At 41.1% G+C, this 23,508-nt stretch overlaps 1 protein-coding gene across 2 annotated transcripts in view; it reads right to left on the bottom strand.

Moving 5' to 3' along the window:
- The window catches only part of ANKRD44 (ankyrin repeat domain 44), a 77,941-nt gene extending 57,515 nt beyond the window's left edge, over window positions 1-20,426 (bottom strand). For both annotated transcript variants that reach the window (XM_035899062.1, XM_035899061.1), the window contains exons 1-3: window positions 20,345-20,426; window positions 10,631-10,709; window positions 3,455-3,525 (exon numbers count right to left, since the gene is read on the bottom strand). In XM_035899062.1, the coding sequence (XP_035754955.1) occupies window positions 3,455-3,525; window positions 10,631-10,709; window positions 20,345-20,380 (186 nt within the window). In that variant the 5' untranslated portion in view covers window positions 20,381-20,426. The remainder of the gene's footprint in view (window positions 1-3,454; window positions 3,526-10,630; window positions 10,710-20,344) is intronic.
- Window positions 20,427-23,508: the final 3,082 nt, after the last annotated feature.

Below are 23,508 nucleotides of genomic sequence, written 5' to 3'. Positions count from 1 at the left end.
AAGAGAACAACATTTATCAAAACAACCTTCCAGGCTAGTGAAGTGGTATTGTTGATTCAAATGCCAGAGTACACATCACCTTTGCTAACATTTAAAGCAGTGTCCTCACAATCCAAATTTCCCAATTTGATTTTAGGATGTGCAAAGCTGCCTACGCAGAGAGCCCAACCTGTTTGATAGATTAACCTTCAGTACCTCAGTCACCATAACTGTGCTCTCATTGAAGAAATGAATGTACTTATGTGAGCTCACTGTTACAGAAATTATTTACAAAATGACAACCACTTCATTTTGGACAGTAAAATCATAGCAAATTGCTGTATGTTTTATTTATAAACAGGAAAAAGGAGAAAATAAAACAGAAGATGTGAAAACAAAATTTTAGCTTTGCAAAACGATGAGAATCACAGGCAAGGTCTGATGCTGGTGTCCCCAAGTTAACATTAGCATTCCTTCCCTCCCCAAGGGCTAAGCACAGGCCAAGGGTCTTCACTGCAGCATCCATCCTGTCAGCCTGAGACCAAACAACATCTTTTAAGGTTAATTTTGTTGGTTAAAAGTGAATATTTCCCAGTGAGAAAATGTACTGCTCTCTCGAGAGACTGTCTCACTGGAGAATTCATAATCAGTTCTCTTCTGCTCCTCCTCATGCATCTGCCATTAAGCGAGTCAGAGGAAAAAACAAGTCTCTCTCAAAACTACATTTTGTTTCTTCTTCCTTTTTTCCCCACAAAAAAACAAAATACAAAGGAACCACTGGGACACTGTAGCATTCAAGTAGCCTTGCCTGCTAATTACAACTCACAGCTGGTAAGTGGGAGAGCCCTAGTCATACATAGTACCTTATTCTCTTTCCATTAACTGGTAAGTTTTCTGGTAAGCCCAGCCAAAATTTTATTATTGAATAACAAACACATACAGTGCGTTTAAATAGTACTTTTGTATCTAGAATGCCCGGGAGAGTGCCTGCAGTCTGCATCAGCAGTACATCCTATTCCTAGCAGTTTTAGTTCTTTGTCCTCAACCGATCCCAGCAATTGCATTTTCTACAGCCAGTCCACAAACTGTCCTCTGACAGATTTGTTCAGTTAGCGACATTGCATCTCTTACAGCACCAATAATGATATATCACTGTTGATGTCTCAAGAGGATTTTGTTTCTTAAATTACAGGCCTACTATTTTAAAAGTCATTTAAATGTAATTCACTGGAGACATACCCAGCTGGGACATGAAGGCAGCAGGAAAATTCATGCACTTTGACTCTTAATGAAGGAAAGAAAAAGTTAAAGGAGAATTTTTAGAATTAAATAGTAAGGACTGAAAAGTCTAAGCTAAAAATATTTAGACTTTTTAAAAAAAATTTATACATCTTTGTTTACATCTGCAAATCTTCTGCTCTATCAGATTTAAGATCAAAATGTTAAAATCCTTATGGAGAATTTTTAGTTTTACTGCTTTTGAGAGCATGAGCTATCCCTTTTTATTAACGCAATTTCTACACACGCATGCAGTCCACAGCTATGGTGTAAACCTCCATATTCAGTGTCTCCAGCTATCTCAAGTTACCAGACTGAAATCTCTTTACTTTTTCAAATGGTATAAGGCTGAAAGCTGATACATCCACTGACAATCCTGCACAGACACACCTGAAGGTCGTTGATTCGTAAATAAACATTGAAATCCCTAAAGCCCACTTGAAAAATCGTTAAGACTTAAGTAAAAATGTGTTCATGCTTTTAATCAATCTATAAAGGGGTGCAAGGAGACAGCTTCTGAATCTTGTGAAAGCTGCAGAGTAAAAGACTGATAATAAAACTTAAAACTTGTAGGTGATCATTCTAAAAGGAACTGTGCTCACAGGAGCTTCAAAAACCACTCCGAGTCCTATCGGTCAACTTCTGGACCATGAATTCATCTCCTACTATCAATGTGAACTATGAATTCACCCACTGCTATCTCCTACTATCACCATTGTCCTATTATATTGAAGCTGCACATTTGTTAGCTTGTGTAATAAAGCAAAAGCAGCACCAAAAGAGCCTCAAAATGTTGAACCTTCTTTCGAAATTATTACCAAAAGTTGCAATTATCATATAAACAACAAAGAAAAAAGACCAGGAGAAGAAAGCTACGTGTGTTTATAAAATATATAGCAGCCCATGAAAAGGCATCAAAGGCTGGTGCCATCCCCTGCTGCCTCACTATTGCACCTGGGTACTCACTTCGAGGTACCAGAACCGCTGGCACAATGGAAGACAGTTTCTCATTGTGCAGTTGGCCTTCAGTTGACAAAGAGTTAAAGATGAGACACAAACCCACAGAAACACATACATTTTCTGTTGGGACTGTCACTAACAATGAAAATTGTGCACTCTGAAACATCCAAAAAAAGAAACCAAGCACACTGCAATTCCTGCATCAGAAGATTGTGGCTGTTTTTTAAGGTTTAAGTCTGACCTTTGTTTTCCAACACGGCTTTTTGTATTTTGCCTCATTACAGCATTCATACTCTATCAGATATTCCTTTCAGAGGGTTTCAGCGGATGCCAGCAGCTGGGAAGCTCAGCCAGCAGCCAAACAATGCCCGAGTTCAGAAGCGAGCCCAGGATTCCTGCCTCCAGGCTTGGCAAGTGCTGGGACTGTTACGGAGGTGATTCGAGTCCATCAATCTCTGGAAGACAGCCACCCTCTGTCTCTTCTACAATCCCTCCCCTCATCCCCAGCAGCCAATTCAGTCTGCAGTTGGGCTCACTGTTCACTAAGTAATAGGAGGATAAAAGTATACAGGGAGATCCAAAATGGAAAGCCAAGAAAAATGGTGCAGTTGAAAACACAGTCATGCCTGAGCTGCGTTCCTGATAGTTATTGCTGCTCCTTTTTGAGATAGCAACGGAAGAAGTACAACACGTCAGAAGATTTCTAGCTGTCAAGTAGAAGAAATATGGGCTAACCCTCCTTTATGCATGAATCAAATGCAATAACAGAAAACCTAATGGATGCCTTGAAATGCAATTAACCAAAACAAACTATGTGGTAATACATGTTGGATCACATACACCTCCACTCCCTTCTGGCACACGCACAGTGCACACACATCCATATGGATTTATTCCTCTTTATTTCAGCACTTGAAGACTATGTGGCCACTGTCGACCACTGTGGACTCTATCCCACCTCAGTCCTGGTCACCCACTCCAGCTGATGGTTGCTCAACACGACTTGCCACGGTAATGTAAAGCATTCCAGAAGGCGAAAATCAACCACATTAAGGCTCAAAATCAGCTGTAACTAACTTGGAAAAGCTGGCCTCCAGCTGCAATGCTAAAGGCCCTGCACACAGAAAATGCTTTCCCTCTTTGTGTCATCGTGCTACGTACTATGGCTTCTCAACGGTTTGCTTTTTTCCCAGCAAGTAGCTTACGTGCAAAAGCAGGGTAATCAAATCTTACTCACTTCACTTCTTGAAGCAACTGCTCGATGGAGAGGAGTCAGCCACATATTGTCCTTGGCATTAACACGAGCGCCTGCAAGTAAACAGCAGAGGTTACATCCATGCCTTGGGCACGACGCTGAAAGCCTTGCCCAACTGTTTCCTAGTAACAAGAGCTGAGCTGTATGTGGTACTCACAGCGCTCCCCACCACTCTCCTGGCACCCCGTTCACCTTGGAAATGCATTTCCAGATCCCAGATAGATAGGAACTGAAGCATGATTCGGAAAGAAAGGAACTGTATAGGTCTGACTATTAACAGGAGTAGCTTTGTTTACAGGACACAAAAGAAGCAAGATTTGTTGTAGGGGATTACATCTGTATGTGCATGTATGTCTATGCATATGCATTTTTTTAGATCAACTGATACAGTTGGGGAAAAAAAAGCAACCCTTTGCTGAGAGCACTGCTGCTGCCTGCAGACATAATGAAGGGAACGAGCCTGAAAAACCATCTCTGGTTTCCAGCTCCATCAGGCAGACCACTAAAAGATATAACCGCTTCCCTGCATAGCAGATCTTGCTGGGATCAAGAAAACAGGACCGGGAAATGCTCAGGTTGCGGAGGAAACTGGGCGCTTACGGCCTCAGCTTCTGTGGGTGTTATTCAGCACACATCAGAAGAAGAGGGATGAAGGAGACTCTCCGTTTGCCTCCCGTGCGGTTCAGAGCTAATGCGCACTCCGACAAAGACAGCTGTGCGAGAGGATGGGTTTGGGGTGGCTTGCCAGAATAAAGGATAAAGGAAGAATATTTAACAACTACAATGGTGCTGGCTGACTGCAGACAAAAAAAAAAAAAAAGGATCCTGTACATTTGTGTGATAGATTTTTTTGAAAGAAGTATTAAAACTATTCACTGATGTGATACCCCAGAATGGAAGTGTAGTGAAAAGGACTAGAGAAACCAATTTTAAAAAGGGCTTCACCTGAAAATGTTGTACCTCTCAGGTCTGCAGGTAGCAGCACTAGTCTGAGAAGACTGGCACATACAGAAAAATTTTAGAGAAGCACAAGCATCACGCACATAGCCTGGATGAGCCTCTGAACTTCATGAACAAAGGGATTCTCAAGCTTTGTTTTGCACCATAACTTAAGTGCATATAAAAGCCTGTAATTAATAAATCACACTCTGAATCAGAAGTACTTTCTGAGAGCCGTTTCTCAGGAATATTAAGGTGCTTGCCTCTGAATCACAGTGGTTACTGGGAATTGTGCTAGATAATCAGAGAAGAAACAAGTTCTTTCTTATTTCCACAAGTTGGGATATAATTTTTTGGCTGCAAGAAAAAGAAAGCCACTTTCATAACTATTGCAACAATTAGAGGCAATCCTCCAAATTCACCTCAGAACCTGGTACCTGGTGGTACAACCTGCCCTCTGGAAAAACACCCTTTAGAAAAGACAACAGTTTCAAAAAGAGTTTTCTAATGAATCTGTCTAAGCAAGGAAGCTGTTAGCTGCTTTTGTCTTCAACGAGAAGGCCATTATGGGTGATCCGCATTAGTGTCCTGCCCTTTGCCTACACTGCCCAAGGCTCTAGAGAGAGGCAAGGCAACAACCTCCTCCACCACAGGAAGCCGACAGACAGGACTCCAAGGCACCTTACCTTATACTGATTTGGCCTGGTAGGGGTCTTGGGAATGCAAATTGCCAAGATGAATTCCTCATGATTGCCACCAAATACCTCTTTTTGCGTTTAGAAATTTGTATTGTATTTGCCTTGGGTTTTTGCCCTACATTCTTCACTAAGGTTTCTTTTGGTTCATTTCTACCCATTCACTAACTCCAACAAGCAGATGGTTGCAAATCAGAAAGGCTTATGTGTGGAGTAGCAAAGTGTGACAAACATACCATTCCTTAGTACTCATCAACTCCAGTGGCATTGCTGAATATGAAGATGATTAGAAAACCTAGGGAAGTGCCTCTGTCGGTAGCTATTCATGCCTTTCACTGATCCACTTACCCTTTGAGAACTGAAATAGTTGCCAAGAAAACAGCTAAAGAAAATAATAAAAGCAAAACAATACCAGTATAAATAAAGTAAGGCACAGCATGCTATCAGCCTTTTCTTCCTCAGCTGTTTTCCACATCCCTTTACCTCTTTGTGCTTTGGGGCTGTTTATGTGACAAAGTGAAACTGCTCTTACGTATCTAATTCAATGCATCAGCTGAATACATTTGTGATTTCTGGTTTTGAAGAGCTGTACAACTGGGCTGTTGCCCATTACAGGAGCCGCTGTTGTCCATTTACTGAGGTGTGCATTTTCTAAAGAGACCTTTCAAAAATGTTTCCTTCCCTACTGCCCATTTCCTTCACCAAAATTCAGCGTTTAGGTTCCCAGCAGTTCCTTGCAGGCAACGTTAAGAACAATGAAAAAACTTCCAGCACTGATGCACTCCTTCAGGGACAGAAGATACCTGCCATTTTAAAGGAGATCAAGCGGAGGCACCCGGGGAGCAATGCACGTGTTTCCAAAGGCGTCCTCTACACTTCACGAATTTGAGTGTCCACCCCACGACAGCCCAGGGGACAGCTCTTTAAAAGCACTGAGTAACACAGAAATCCAGCTCTAAAGACTAAGTGCTGTAAAATATTTCAGTGCCTAAATGAGCTGTGTCCAAAAATCAGAAGTTTAAATTTTAAAGTCCATCCCACAACACTTCCTCAAAGTCACCCAGAAATTCAGTGTCCTCCTCTTCACTCAGGACCAAGTACTTTAACCGTGTTTCAGTGCACTTCCTACAATATTCCATGAATTAATCTGTGTATTTATAAGGATGAAGAGGGCTGAGATAACACACTCAAATTGGTGCATATGGTGTCCTCCATAGTACAATCTTCCTTGAAAAGATAAGCTGCTTTAAAGATTTCCCTTAACATCCTTTCAGGTAGGCACAGCACCCATCCATCCCATGAAATATCCACTTAAAAAAACAACCTCTTTCCAGAGAAAAGCCTTTTCTCAGCCCTATCCTCTGCACCCTGCCCTCAGGAGGGCTCATACTTGTGGGTCTGAAGGAAAGGCTTGGCTGTTGGATTTGCTCTGTGAGACTGAAGTAGACAACATAACATATAATGTTACAGATAAAATCAACAGAGAAGAAACTTTCCGTAATCCACTCTTCTTTAATATGGCTGTTTTGTAATCTTTGCCATCTTTCACTCTCAAATTTTTCTGCCAAAAGAGGAAATAAATCCAAAATTGCCTCAGATCTTTTGAGATCTGAACTAAACAACCTGATGCTGGCTTTCAGGAACAAAGTTAACATCTCTTTATCCTAACCAAGGTGCAATTTTCCCTCTAGCGCATCTGCCAAATCCACAGGTCTCTAATAAATCTGGATTCTACAGTCTCAATCTCTCAAATTAGCGATGGTCAAGAGAGGAAGGAAACTCTACTCTTTAACCTATTCATGGCATTATTAACGTGCACCTTTCCAACTCCTGTTATGAGACACAGGAATAGACACGCGAAAATATAAGGAGTGCCCCCCGCTTCACCTCCCCCACACAGACACACAGTACTAAGATCAGCACGAATAAAAGATAACGACAGAGCAGCACCACCAGATAGATGGAACTGGGACCCACAACATGAGAGCAACACAACACCGTGCCAGATGCCAACACAGGAACCAAACGCCAACATGGCAGAAACAGGAGGTTAGGCAGGATCTCCTCGGAGGCAAGTCCGAGTCACTTGCTAGGGAGGGAAATGGCCTGGGGATCCCACCAGGTGAGAGCACACAGGTCCTGGGTCACTCATGAAGGATAGAGCAGATAGCCCTGGGACATCCTCCAAACTTTGACCCTAAGGGGGTATTCCTAATCCCCAAGGAAGCCCTGGGAAGGGCACAGAGAAGGCTGCCTCCCCAACTCGCTTATTCTTTAGCCTGCCATAAAAGAGGATGCCCTGAACGTGTGCTCAGGTTACACAGCGCCTTCCCCTGCTGCCTACACAACAGGGATGGCCCAGAACCTGCTCCCCACGTGACAGTCTCACTTCCAAATCTATGTAGCAGAGCTTACCAGGAATCCTTCCAAAGCATGCTGGGGTTTATTCTTTTCCTCAGCTACTGTACAATTTATGAAGGATGGATGTCAATATTGCACGCTCACCCCCAGTGCATAAACTTCTTGCCAAGAAGCTCAGAGCCTTCTGAAATAGTAAGGCATGGTAATATTCCCAAGATGGCAAGCTCATTAATGGGCAACAAGGGGTAAGGGACTGAGCTCAAACATTATACCCTCAGGCACCAGCTCAAAGCCCAGGATGGGGAGAGGCACCGGCACAATTGAGAATGGAGCCTGTATTTGCCCAGACAGTTCTTCTTGCACATCCATGACATCATCATACAGAGCTTCATTTACATGAGATGATTACCCCAGTCCTTTTCCTTCTTGACAGAAAGGAGGTGAAGGAGAAGTGCTCAAAGCTCCCTGCTTTCCTGTAGCCTGGAAAAACAAAGCCACACAGCACGTTTCCCCAGTTTAAACCCCATATGATTATGCATCAGACCTTTGAGCTGATGTAAAGCTACCTAGCTCTGACATTTAATGGGCCAGGGCGATTCATACCAGTTGAGGCATCTGGCACTCTCTCTCCTGTATCAATTCCAAAGAGAGTCCATCTCAGTGGCTACCTAGAAAGCCATTTCTGGTCTGCCTTCAACCACCTGGGCAGAAGTTTTATTACTAGACACTACATTTATTTGTACTGCCACCAGTTCATGGGCCACAAATCTCAGAATGTATTTCATTTAATTTCTCTCCTGAGCCCCGCACAAAATGCAATGGGTTGCTACTCCTCCTAGATTCTAATCACACTGAGAAAATTATTGTTTGACACCAACAGCAAGCATTTTTGTGCTTTCTCTCTGTGAAAAAACCCTCTCATTTTAAGTCAGACAACAAAGTTCTTCTGCTTATGTAACTAAATTTTATGATCAGATTAATCTTTCTATGATACACTTTTACTAACACTGAACAAAGAGGTGAGGCAAAGGGAAGATGCTACTGTTGTCTTTGGAGCCCAGTCCATGGAGAGATCACAATAGCAAAGAGCTGCTTATAACAACTCATAAATCTGTTCCTCCAAACCTCACAAACCTTCAAACCTGCTCTTGGATACAAGTACTGATGCTCATTATGAGTAATGATACTTCAGAGATTAAAGGACAACGAATAGGTAGAATATGCAACACAAGATTAATTTTGACTTATGCTGAGCTAGTTGGGAAAGGTCCACACAGTTCCTGCAGACTGAATCCCAGCACAGTCCCACTGACACAAAGTCACATTTTTAAAATCCCACATTTTAAGTTTTTCACACTCACTTGGATATATTAAAAAAACCCAAGATATATCACCTGCTTTTATTCTGTTGACCAGACAAACTCTATAGCACATGGATGATGTTTTGGCAGTGAGGTGCTGGAACAAAGTGTCCCATAAGAACACAAGGAAGTCTCCTTCCCTCATTAGGAACGTGATAGAAAACAAAAGTGTTCACCAGGATATTTTTGATGTTATTGGAATTCAGGGGGGAAATGGGCAGAATGGCTTCACCTTTCCCTTTATGTGGATATTGCTTTTGCTGTTACTTGCAAAACTCAAAAAAAGACATTGCTCCTGCAATCTTCTCACACCACAATGGAACAACAGTATGTGACAAACAACACACGCTGCAAGAACACATGCACAGATGAAGTTTATTAACTCCTCTCTCCCAGTGAAGAAAATCATGTTTGCATTTAGCATATTGAAAACCCACCCAAGCATAACCTGTCAGCAGAGGAATGTTCATTTAAATCACTCTGCTGGCATCACGGTTAGAGCAGACAGATCTGATGTATGATGCATGCCCAACTAGTTACCCTCATTAAGCAATCAGGCAACTCAAAATGCCCCCACAAATGTACAGAGGAAATGCATAGCTACAGCAAACTGAATTCTCATTTTCTGCCTTCTCCAGGTGTGGTTAGGCTGGCAATCCAAAGAAATATGTTTGTGTGGTCTGCACGTGCCCGTTAGTAGCCTGATCTGACTTTGGAATTGGCTGGTGCTCTAAGCAGGGGACTGGACCAGGTAACCTCTAGAAATCCCTTCCAGCCTGAATTATTCTAGGATTCAAGGTTGGAAATTAGAATATGCTTCGCAATCACAGGACTGATAGTTCTGAAATAACTTTCTAAAAAAAAATACGCAACTCGTTTGCAGAAACAGTCTAATAATTTGTGAAACCAGTCATATAGCAAGGTTACTTGCAAGGGATTAGACGTTTGTACCATAAGGTTCCTTTCAATCCCACATTCTTAGACCCCCATAAGCTTTACCCTTACAGTTCTCCAGTTTAGAAAAACACTGCCTTTGAAACCTTCAAGCACATTCAGGAGTTTGCCATTACGTGTACCTCTTGAGAGGTGTCTGCTTTATGCTTTGTTCTGACATATTTTGATCATGGTTTTTGTCACTACAACAGTTTGGAAATAGTTTTTGATCTTACTGCACAGTTTCTATTATCCAAATCAACTTCTCAGCTCTTAGAATCATGTTTCTAATGTAAATACCACTTACAATTCATCAAAACTCATTCATAACTTCTTTGCTATTATTCTGTAGTAATTTTTGCACTCCAGGACGTGAGCCCACATTTCAAATATGTATTTCAGCAAGCTTCTGCATCCACAAATATTGTCAGTTTGAATGCTTTAGAAGTTTTAAAAAACTAGTTTCTTTGTTTGTTAATTCCACTCAGTCACAGTGCACATTTTATAATTGTATCACCAAATTTAAATATATTTTCTAAGCTTGCAACAACTGCAACCAGCTCTATGAAACTCAGAAATAGGCACTGCCTAAAGCTCACTCACATATGGGTATTCCTTGTAGCTTTAAAATTAGCTAATCGAGGGTGGTGAAACACTGGAACAGGTTGCCCAGAGAGGCAGTGGAGGCCCCATCCCTGGAAGCATTCAAGGCCAGGTTGGACAGGGCTCTGAGCAACCTGATCTAGTTAGCGGTGTCCCTGCTCACTGCAGGGGGGTTGGACTAGTTGACCTCTAGGGGTCCCTTCCAACCCAAAATATTCTATGATTCTAATTTACTAATTTAGTAACAGTGAGGGACACTACCTTACCTGACAAAATGAGAAGCTCAATGATGTCTGCATCCCCCAGGAATGAGGCAACATGAAGAGGAGTTCGTTTCTCGGCATCCTACAAAACCATAGATCATCCAGTTACAAAACATGGTCAATGACTGCAAGCGTTAGTGTTGAAGAGCAATGGATTTCTATATAGTGTTTATTTTTCTATGCATATTTCTGTTTATAATTAGAAATGCAATCTCAACCAGTGAAAGAACAAAATTCAATGTCTGCACAACACACTTCCTCCCAATAATCCTCAATTTTTTTATCACTTGGTTCCACCAGACCTTGCAGAGAAACTGTCCTTACTCTGATATCCTGTTTACAGGTAGATCAAATAAGATCAAATCTAAAATGAGGAAAGACGTCATCCTTGGGTCTCTTTTGGAAACATTTTCCACTCTAAGTATTGCAGCGACATAATTCAGATGCTTCTGGACATCAGACTTTGTAATGCAGTTTGCATCAACAATATAGCACCAGACTCTTCAGGAGGGTATCTCTGGAGAATGGTTTGGAACCACACACAAGGCCAAGATGCAATTCTCTCAGTCTACAAAGGTTCTTGTATACCATTTAGCCTCGTTTTCTACAGCAGCCCAAAATGGGCTAGTACACCTTGATCGAGCTTTATACACAAATAAAGAAAATATTACCAGTCAGGTCTGTGTCTTTAAACTTAGAAGAATTGCTAATAATCATATGTACAACTTCTGAAATACATCTACTTTTATTTGATTTTTGTAATTTTGAGCCTTAGGGAGTCACATTTTCAAGATTTTCTTTTCTAACTTCAAGGGGTGTAAATACAGTGTTTACAAAAAACCCCTTTCTTTTATTTCTTATTCAGGTAATTCCAGAACATAGGCCTTTAAAAGAAATTGCTAAACACTGTAATATGGGCAACAGAAATCACAGGAACTGCTAATACTGCTAATCAAGCTATTTGACACCTGTTTCTAGTCCTAAACGTAGATCATTTTGGTTCCTTAACCACTAATAAAAAGAAGTTCTAAGAGACTTATCAATCAAACTTTTCAAATTACAACCCACCGGCATTGAATACTGTAAGCTGGTAACAGATGCAACACTTCCTGCAGATAATACCAACACAGAAACCTCACCGGTATTTACACTCTCTCCCTGAAACATATCGCTGAGCCTGTCGAGTTGAATATCACTTTTAACATGCCCAAGAGGTCATCAACCGCAAGCTATTTTGGACCCTCTTCAAAGTATGCTATAAATGTGGCTAAATCAGTGCAGCAGAACCATTTGTCATGGGAATGCTGAAAATTGTTTTCTAGCACTGCGAGGCACAGAGCCACTGGTCACCAGAATAAGTTATGTTTAATTTTTATACTTATATGGTTTTTTTCAAACATACATGATGTATGTAGTCCCTCAATGCTGCTGCAGTGGGTTTTGATCTTACATATTGGCCATGCACAAAAAACATTAAAAAAGACAAATTACATGACACCCTGGTTGTCACAGGTGAGAGGGAAAGGTATCTTACAGAACTTCCCCCCCTCGCATGGTAGGCAAATTAAAACAGTATTAAGTGGTGTCAGTCCAGCAGCATCCACTCAGAAACCAGAATCAGAAAGCTGGATTCTCGCATATGCTCAGTTCCTAAAACATAATCCACCACAGACTAGCTTTTACAGGCTACATGAGTGCGTACGAGACCTTTCATAAGTATTGCTATCCATGGCAAAAAATATCCTAGCACTGATCGAACATTTGTACAGAATAGAAAAATAGAATCTGTTTTACTTTTTTTTAGCTTGTTCATTTTAATGCATGAATCTCTCTTTAGCAGTGTAGCATTTGTAACAGCTATCATACCTGTCAGTGATAAATTTTGCGGCAGCTTCTTGCAACGCAGCCAAGTTTAGCAAGAGAACAGAGTAGCCTGAAGTTGAATACTAACAATACAAGATCAAGCAACTTTCTATATCAAGGAACCGAGGCTATTCAGTGCTTTATTAGTATAAAATATTGCTTATAATTAATGCATAAATCTGATGGAAATTTGATAATTGAGGGAGGAAAGGACATGAAACAGAAAAGTAGGATTTTTATCCTTCTTTAACAGGAATAACTCTCTAAGTATTCTCAGCTTTCACTTTTTAAAATCAATTCAAAATCCTATCAAATCAAGTGAGAATCAATTCCTCACAGAAAAATGGGTTTAGTCACGCAGCTAAATTTAAGCTTAATTTCTCCAAGAGGAAAAAACCCTACAGTTTCTCCATTTATCACAACCAGGCACAAGAGTTCACCCTCACATGAACTAGCAAACGACAAAACCCGATGTGTGGTACAGAAAATTAAAAACACATGAAAGAGCCCTACAGGCAACTTTTTCAGGAGTTGGGCGGGGAGAAGTCCGCACACAAGGCCTGCATTTGAGCAAATCAACAGAGGAGCATCCTCAAGTTCCTGTTTACGCTCTGCAGAAGGCTGACGCAGGAACAGAGGAACTGGGGCATCTGCCTGTCTGTCCAACCACGCTCCTCACGTCCTCCTCAAAGCCGCGTACCGCTTCAGCAAGGCTCAGAGAGCTCCCTGGCTTTGCGTCTGGCCCGCGCCCTAACGTCTCATCAGCTATAGATGTCCTTGTGGTATGATGGTAGTAAAGGGAGTACAAATAAGTAAATCAATAACGATGTAACGACTGAAGGCTACAAACAGAGAGAGAGGAACAAAAAGAACATCGGTCATTTCAGGGAAAGGTCTGGCAGAACCCCAAACCTGAACATGCGTTATCAAGGCAAGGAAAGGAGGTGGGGAGAAGAAATGATAGCAGGATTACAAATAGCATTAAGACAAATAATTAGACCCGCTTCAAGTGCAGTTCTCAGAGGAACAAAAGGTCAGTAAGAGACCGCAGATAAGCGAAACAATGGCTAGAAAATCACGCCGAGATAACCACCCTCTCCCCAAAACTGTATTAGTGCCTTATATTAGTTCACAGAAAAGATGATGCTGCACGTTACCATTACCTGTACACATTTATTTTTTTTAAAGTACAGATAAAGGAAATTAAGAGTTTAACAAACAGGCAATTGAGGACAGAAGGCCTCAGCAAGAAAAACACTCAACACATGCTTAAGCTGTTCAAGTGATCACAGTGACACTACCAGTGACCCTATCGAGGCCCTTCACAGGCTTAAAGTTAGGCTAGTCCTTAAGTGCTTTATTGGATCAGAGCCTTAGACTGCACAAAGATTAGCAGAACAGTGGCTCGGATGAATCATATTAGCATATGTAAAATATCAGGCACATGAAGAAAAAGGCCAACAAGTTTCTCCCCAACACAACCTATATCTCAAAAGAGATAACGGACTTGAACTTTTATATCAACTGCAGCTGCTCAGATCAGAAGACGTTTAGGAAAGAGTTATTTACTATCAAAATATAAGTGCAATTGCTAAAGAAAATAAATGTCTTTATCCTCTTTATGTCACCAAACTGCCTGAGCAGCCAACAGGAATAGGAGTTAATGCACCACAGAAATGGAGTTAATGACATTTCGTTGGTAAGAAGTGCTTGGATTCCCACCATCTTCAAGCAGCCAGCGATCTGCTTGGGTAGCAGAATAAACTGAACTGTACTGAAGGGCTACAACTTCCATTGACACAAGTCTAACCAAAACAAGAACAGAAACAAACCTCCTGCTCATTAACTCCATTTACTGTCTGAGCACTCCTTATTTAAATAGCACAAACTAGCTGTTACCATTAAAAACCACAAACATCCAGATACAACTTGACTTCAGGAAAATTAAATATTGGGAACTGGTTAGGAACTACTGAAGAGGCCAAAAGCAAATGGGCAGCTGCTTCTTGGGCTATTTACAACCATTCAGAGCCAAAAGCTGATGCTGTACAAAGAAAATCTCTGCCGCTTCAGGATTTCCTCCCTCTCACAGATTCTTTTATTAAAGCCTGTAATTCACAAAGCAAACCGAAATGCTTAACTGTGAGCACCAGCTGGGAGGTGAAAGTCAAGCTGTGTAACTTATGCCTGGTGCTCTTTCTTCTGCTATTACCAAGCACAGAAATTCCTGTCTGGAAACGCAGATCCTGGTTCCAGCACCTCTCATCCCCACAGTCCTCAGTTCAGCCTCAGAAACAAAGACATTTCTGGACTGAGTCTTTAATTGCCCAGTGCCCATGAGATGGAAGAGGCAAATACTTTGATCTTCTAAAGACAAGAAAAATTATCTTCCCTCTCCCCACCCATCTAACACTTTCCTTCCATGAGGCTGACAGTAGCTTTCATGCTAGAAAAAGATAACTTTTAAAATTAATTACTAATCCTAGATTGAGACTGTAGAAACTGTTACCATAATTAATGGAAATATTTTAATGTTTATAGCAGTGAGTTTCCAATGTAAGGCTCAAAAGACAGACTGAAACAACCTCATTTTTATAAATGCAATATTGACTTGGGGGGGTGGATGGCATGGGAGCATACATCACTCATAAGCTGATGGGAAAAGCAGATTTAGAAAATTCAGGTATTTCAGGCTGACACTGCTGTCTGAAGAAAATAAAGCAGCGACAGCCGAACCCTGCCATGAGCTTTTAATGGCCTATAAATCCTTAACTGTCTCAAACATTTTGAGGACACTGATAACATGAGTCACCAGCACAGATATATGTAACGTAGTACCCACTAGTATACTAGCATGCAACTCAGGATATTTCAGACTTTCAGTAAATGCCAGCAGAATCTTCTTCACAGTTCAAACATCTTCCTTATAAAATACAAACCATTACATTTATTTTTTAAAAGAAAAAATATGTATCCTAAATAAAAGTAATGCTGGTTACCTTGCATCACAATAATCAATGCAATTTCATATTCAATTTCCTTACATAACTGAGAATTGTTCATAATTTCTTCCTGTAGAAAAAAAAGTCTCCATGACTTCCCACTTAAATTAAGAGCGTATCAAACACCACCACTAGAGGCTAAATACCCACTGAAAACACAGCTATTACTTAGCACCAAACCATCATATTGTATCAAAGCAGAAGCCTTCCAAAGTTCTTGACTAAGTCCTTCAGAAGACTTTCCAGCACAGCAGAACTACATCTAGAAGAGGAGCGTTTACTTCCAGGATAGCTTTATTCTCCTGCAAGACTCCACAGTGCCAAAAAGAAAATCATCATTCCTTGGATGAGAGCAGAGATGAGGGTCTGGTTCCCAAGATTACTGAAATAATGCATTATGGTCTCTCTTAGTCCCAAGTCAAACATGTCACTCCAAACTGAACAGCAAGCTGGTTTTCACATTAGCTATCCCAAGCATGCAAAGCCTTTCAGGCTCACAATCCTAAACGTTTGCATACTTGTACCCTCAAGCACTCGTACCACCTCAAAAAGCATGCTTAGCAATACCACAGAAATAGGTATATATAAAACTCGTGTGTGTGTGTGTGTGTGTGTGTGTGTGAAGACCTGGATAAAGCCTGAATCCTCCTAACAAAGGCAGTCCTGCAAATCTATGCCTTACCAAGTAGGATAATGAGAAAAAGAAGTAATAAACAGCATACATCCGTGTCTCTCCATAAGGAGTTCCTTCTTGCCCTCCTTATCTTGTAATAAACCATCCTCTAAATACATGGTCCTGAAATCTCTGCTGATGCCACTGCCCCTTCCTCTGCAGACTTGCTCTGCAGCTAGAAACAGGCAGGCGATGCCCAGGGTCACTACACGTCTACACGGTTCAAGCCCATCCCCAGCCCAGCGTGAGCCCGTCCCCAGCCTGGCCCGTCAGGAGTTACTGCAGCTCACCTAGATCTGCTGGCTCTGCAGCTCTGCTTTAATGAAAACAAGCCAAATTCAGCTAAACCATTACCTTCTGCTAACATATCTCATTTTGGGGAAAGTGGGTGGGGGAGCATTTGCACAAGCAGCTCTTGACACCGAGGAGCAGTGAGAAGCAGCAGCTTTTTCCAGCCAGCAGAGCATGGAGCAAAGAGGCTATGAGGATCAAGCCCAGAAGGCCGTATCAGCAACCATCCCCCAAGAACAGAAACAGAAGCAACTAAGTTTTGGGAAAGTAGATGTTGCCTTCAACAGTCTCACTGGTGGGGTGAGGTGGTATATTATTTACTTTCCAAAAAACATGAATCCAATAGAAGATATTCTGGGGACATCGAACTTTTGCATTAATTTTGGGGCTTAGGATTCTATCCAAGAAAAAAATGCAGGATTAGGGGATAAAGACTAAAAACAGAGGGAAAGAAATGTTTGGTTTGGCTTGCAAACATTGCATTAGTTATGGGAAGAATACTGGAAGGTTTTTTTGCCTTTTTTGTTTGACTTTGAATATTTTGAAGGGAAACTAAACTGGAAGACTTAGGTGAAAATGGAAATTTTACAGGAAGCATTTTGGTTTAGTAGAAAATCATGACATCGCACGTAAGAACTGGACTCTGCAGACGTAGGGTGCTGCACAGCTGCATGTGTTACGAATCCCAGCTAACCAGGGGTTACCACTGGATCCAGAATAATCCCTAGGTTCTGGGGCTCATTCCCTCACACTCTTCCCAAAGTAAAAACAGCACCCCAAAAAATCCCCACCTACACACACATAGCACAATCACCGTGCTATTTCTAAATGTACCAAACGGCAAGTGTAGAGGATGTCTACCTGACACTAATGTGGAGGTCTGGATGGTCCAACCCAGTATCCCAAATGCCCTGGGAAAATAAGCTGCTGAACATTGCCCATGGGCAGATCAGCTTTCCCATGGTAATAGTGCGTGTTCAGTACTCGGTGGTAGGGAATCACTCACTGCCAGCCAAGTACAACTGCGTCTATGACCTCATGGTGCAAAACTAGCATCACGTTCCCCCGAAGCATAGCTATGGACTGGAGAGGTCAAAGTGACGATTACGGTGGCAGAATGAATTAAAACCACACTTCTAAGCCAAACAGTTACAGCTTTCACTTTGTTGCAAAATAGAAGTCACAATTATAGCAGCATCCAGAACACAGACATCTCCATCAACATACACTTCCCAGCCTGGAAAGTAACTCATTATTTTCCCAGACAAAAAAAAAAAAAAAAAAAAAAGAGTAACCTTCTAAACTTCTGATTTCCTCTAAACTCTTTCCTCTGAGATTAATGTTCTTGTAGGAAGTATGCCTTCTACATCCCTAATTTTGCATAGTTTCTCCGTGTGCTTTTTTCTTTGGCCTTTCAGATACCCCTCTTGCTGCAGATTCCAAAAATCAATTTTTAAAACTTCAGAAACCCCCAAAGCTTGCTGCAAAAACAAGAGTTTTATTTTGTTTCCCTGTCCTACCTATATTTGAGCTATTCCAATATTAACACAGCTAACCAAAACGATCAACAAAGGACAAATCACTGCCAAACAGTGTCAGAGTTTCCTCTCACGTGAGTGACCAAGCACTAGAGAAACACTAACATGGAAGTAATTAAAAACACCCTTAAAATAGAAACATAAGCACACAATGCAAATTGCCAGCTCACAGCACAAGGGGGGAAAATGCTATCTTTTGACCTTTCTTTACTGGCATTTTGACACTTGTCTGCAATCACTATCCAGAACACAATCTTCAGAATTCGTGTTGACCAGTATTTTTCTAATTACTCCAAAGAACAGCTTTGGGTTTTGACCCTGACAAAATAGCTGTTCAGGCAAAGCGTTCCTGGATGGACTTCTGGCATCTTAAACAGGATTCTGGGCAAGACCATTAAAGTTCATTGACTTTTTTTTTTAACTACTATGGTACTCATCTATAAAATACATAATCTTCATTTAATATTGCACCTGACAGTTGAGAGCATCTCCCTAGCAACCATCACTACCACACTTGCAGCCAAAGGATATAAAAACACTTGAGAAGCCTCCAATAACCTTGTACAGGAAATGCTATTTTGAAAAACCAACAAGAAATACAGAGGAAATTTTAGGACTAGCATGGTCATCTAGGTTGGGGTTTTTTTTTTGGTTGGTTGGTGTTGTGGTTTAACCCGGCAGGCAGCTGAACACCACACAGCGACTCACTCATTCCCCCGCCTCAGTGGGATGGGGGAGAGAATTGGAAAAAAAAGTAAAACCCATGGGTTGAGATAAAAACAGTTTAATAAACCATCAGAGGAAAAAATTAATAAGAATAAGAATAAAATATACAAAGGAAGTGATGCACAACGCAATTGCTCACCACCAGCTGACCAATGCCCAGCCCGTCCCCGAGCAGCGATCGCTGCCCCTTGGCCAATTCCCCCCGGTTTCTATACTGAGCATGACATCATATGGTCTGGAATAGCCCTTTGGCCAGTTGGGGTCAGCTGTTCTGGCTGTGCCCCCTCCCAGCTTCTTGTGCACCTGGCAGAGCAGGGAAAGCTGGAAAAAAAAAAAAAAAGGTCCTTGACTAGTCTAGGCACTACTTAGCAACAACTAAAACATCAATGAGCTATCATCATTCTTCTCCTACAGAACACAGCACTACACCAGCTACCAGGAAGAAAATTAACTCTATCCCAACCGAAACCAGGACAGTTGGTTTGTGTTTTTTTCTTTGGTTTATTAAGACCACTGGGGAAAACAAATAAGGAAGAAACTCAAGGGAGATGACACTTTAAGGAAGCACTTTTAAGAACTCATTTCAAGAAAACAGCAACAACAGGTACTGATAATCACAGGGAAAACCTAATGTCAAGGTCATCTTTGATCAGATTGCCCTTTTAAAACAGCAGCAAGTCTTTCCTTCCGCTTGACAGCAAACAGAGTGGAGCCCCAGTTAACCAGATCTGTAGGATCACTTCTCCAGTTCCCCTCTGCAGCTCCACACCAGATGGTTGGACTCCACTGCCTAAAAAGCTGCAGTGCCAAGACTACACCAGCCAAGCTGCTGGAGTTAGCTATGAATAAACTGATGGCTTTCTGTCAGAGAAAGACATGAAGAAAAGGTAGGTTGATTCAAAAGTCCAGGAAAGGCCTGGAAATCACCATTCTGCTTATGTTTTATATTCTCACCACTTTCAGAGGCCACAGATTATAGTCATGACTGGCAGGGTTCATTTCTAACAGTACAGATTTAAGTTAAAATCAAAGAGAGAAAAAAAAAAATCCAAACTTTGCAAAAAGACCAAGCTCAAATGGAGATTTTTTTCACTGCCAAAACACTTAACTACTACTTGTTTACAGCTGCTTTACCATTGTTCTGGCTGGAATAAGCCAATCGGCAGAACAGTAATTCCTTTGTGGGCAAATTGTGGCCAAGATACTGCTTCTTTACTCTCACTGCTGAGACCTATAGTGAAGCTTTATTTCAAGTACAGTCAAATGCTGAATAACAGCTCCTGATCTGCATAGGCTCTTCATAAAAGGAAACTCCACAGAGAGTAAAAATATGCAGCTTTCAGCTGGTTTCATTCATTTTCTCAGTAAGAGAGAAAATGTCCCTGACTGACCTGCACATTTGGAATAATTACCATACACTTAGAAAATTTGAAGTCACTTGCTGGAGATAATTATGTTTCAGACTGCTAATTAGGATTCCACTGAAGCCCCAAATCTCTAACTTCCAAATAATTTCTGTTCTGTTATGTGTTAATTACTAAAGACATGTTTAATACGGTCATTGCAACAGTTCATAAGCATGGTGCTTACATATCACAGGCACATAACATGCCAAGTCACATACCAAGGCGTTGACATCCTCAGTTTTGTAGATCAACATCCGTATCTCTTCCGGATCGCCACTGAAAATTGCTTGGACCAGTGGTGGCTGGAAAAATAAAACAGAAGAAGCAGCATTACAGGTTAGTTTGTTTTCTGCTTAGAAGGAGAGCATATTATTCCTGCCAGCACTTAACTAATGTTGCCCACAGATGCTGTGTGACTCCAGTAAGAAATCACCAAGAGCATCTCATCAGTAAGAACTATCAGTTTGCTTGAGGATAAAGTGAAATCATGAGTATGTTTGTACATATAATGAGCGTGTATGCGCACAAACAGGGACCCCCATTAGAAATGGCAACTTTTGTCAACAACACGCAATTAGCCCAGATGTTCTCCTTGGCATGTAAGTGGAAAACTAATTACATCACATACTGCTGCATGCTTGCTGTTGGCACAGATTAATGGTCATGCAATACACATTTAGAAACAGAACATTATGCAGATAATGAATTTCTGGGCAATTACTAAACATCTTGTATCTTTTTACAGAATAAATATGCAATGAGCACAGTTAATTTTAACCACCCAAGAAGCGAAATAATTATCTTACTGTTTTAAGTCTGTTATTACGCTATTATGAATCGGAATGTATAAATAAATAATCAGGCATACAGGAGAAACAATATGCCATGTTCATTCCTCTGGCAATGCTGGCGTCACTGCCCATCGGTGGGAGGGAGTGCTGCATATGCTCAGCTGCTCCGTTACACCTCCAGAGCTGGCAATTTCAGTCCTTCTGCCTGGGTTTGCTCTGGACCCCCAGCAGCAAATATCTGAGTTATTAACCAAGCTGGCAGAACACAATCTGCTGAATTAAAAGAACAAAAACCTCGCTACTGGAGACTGAGAAAAAAGAAGGGGACAAACTGCAAAGGTACCTATCCCCTGAAGCACGTAGTTGAAACAGGTGGTGGCCCCACTTCCACCCGCTACCCCTCCTGAAGGCAGGGTGTGCCCCCCCGTAAGCTTGCTGCCCACCTCCAGGCTGCCTACTAGCAAAAAAGAGTCTGTGGTGCTGTGCAAGCATCAGAATTTAAAACAACTCTTCAAAATGGAAGCAGGCATGACTACTTAAGCACATAAAACCACAACAGTTCTTAAGACTCTGCAGAATTTAACTATCTTGTGAACAGGTTACCTCAAAATTCACAAACAAGCTGGACGAACAGAGAAAATATATTTTTGTCCCAATCTTTTCACTGCGAAATTCATCATATTCAAATGTGGAAAATTCATTTCTAAGCCAATGTCTGTTTTAAGACTTATTAATCCCTTATGTCCTCGAGAAAGATTCACACTGGAATTTCATTCTTGCTGCTACTCCAATGAAAAAAGGACAATTGCCTGCAGTCTTATGTATTGCAGTGGATGTTTGAAAAAGAAAGAAAAAAAAATCGCATTTAGCACTATAGCATGCTTCCTTCCCTGCCCCTGTCAGAGCGGCCACAGACTATTCCCCACCAGAGGATGCGAACACCAGACCTCAGAGTCTGTTCCTTTCTCCCTCATCTGCCGAACTCAAACAAATCAGAATTAGTAGCTAAGAATGAGACGGTCTCATTTCTGCATTTTTCTCTACCAAAAGAAATCATTTAAGGCAACTCTCTAATCTCACACCCACTAGCACACTAATAAAAACTAGTATTTCCTAGACTTAGCACAAACCTAACACTAACAGCTATGAAGAACCAGTGAGCATTTATGAAATTAGAAGCTCGCACCACAATATTTCCATTTCATGTACATTTATCATAATATTTAAATAACAAAATAAACAGGAAAGCAGAGAACTCCTGGATTTTAAGCTGAATAGCAACACAACCCAGTGGTGAAGCAACAAATACCTACAGCGGCTTGGACTGGTCTCTGAACCCCCTTGCAGGTACACCCAGCACCCAACGAAAGGTATCAGCCAGGCTCTAAAGACACCTAACCTGAGACTTCAGGACAGAGGTACCATCAACCAAGAGAAAAAACTCAACAAACTTCAAATCTATTGGATTTTTTTTTAAAGTTCAAATACTGTTAGGGGTGACACTTTTGTTTTAATAGGGAGAGAGTAAAGTACTGTGCATTGTTACATTAAAAAAAGAGGGAAGTCTACAATAAGACAGTTTGACCCTTCTTCCCTCTGCCAGAAATCTGAATCAGACACCTGGTTTTACAGGAAAACCTTGACCTTTTTAATTAACATCAGCTACTTAACACAGAAAGCAGATTGAAAATAACACTGCGTTGTTTAGACCTGTAACACATATAAGATCCTCATCTCAATTTTTGTCCACCGTACCACAGTCATACCTACATGCATCAAAAGTATGTATTGTGCCTCTGAAGCAGGTTAGAAGACTCGCACTCCTGATACACATCACCTTTGCTGACAGGAGATAGCTGCCATATACCCATTTGCAAAGGCCTTAGTCCTTCAGCCCATGAGATTTACTTTTTATAAATTCATTACAATAGAACTATCACTGCTAATTGTAACAGCAAGAGGCAGAGATAACAGAGAACAATCAGAGCCTGTGAATTAGAAAGAACAGATAAAACCAGTACAGGTTAATAACCATCTTGAGTCACTGCTGTGCACCTTTCTCCAACTGGCCATTTTTCTAAATTACTATTTCATAATTTTACTTTATTTTCAAAGGTTTTGACGTGAGAAACGCATTATTGTTAAGGAATTTTTAATACATATGAAGACATGATTCTGTGTAAGATGCACAGCCATGTATAGGACTGTTTAGGAAAAATGTCAGAAGTATGTTGCAGTGTTGTTGCTGCAATTTGAGGTCAGAGCTGAGAATGTGCATTCACATCCATCAGCATGATGGAAAAAGTATTGCTCCATTCAGCAGCTGGCAGTGATGAAATGGAGCTCGTGCAGTTACGTACGTGTTGATGATGGATGTCCAATGACCTGAACAGATTACTTTCTTGATCTCCAGTGATAACCATGTTCATGCAGGACTGACTTCAACTTTAAGTAACTTTTTTTTTAAAAAAAAAATTCCTGAAGGGCAGATAATGACACTTCCTAACTACCAAAGAAGGATAGAGTATATTTTTGGAAAGAATTTCTAAAACCTGTGACAACATCATTAATGGGTTATTTCATTAACAGAA

This window comes from Egretta garzetta, unplaced genomic scaffold, assembly GCF_000687185.1.
Source record: "Egretta garzetta isolate BGI_Z169 unplaced genomic scaffold, ASM68718v1 scaffold297, whole genome shotgun sequence".
Taxonomy (NCBI): domain Eukaryota; kingdom Metazoa; phylum Chordata; class Aves; order Pelecaniformes; family Ardeidae; genus Egretta; species Egretta garzetta.
This window is presented reverse-complemented; position numbering and strand designations above follow the sequence as displayed.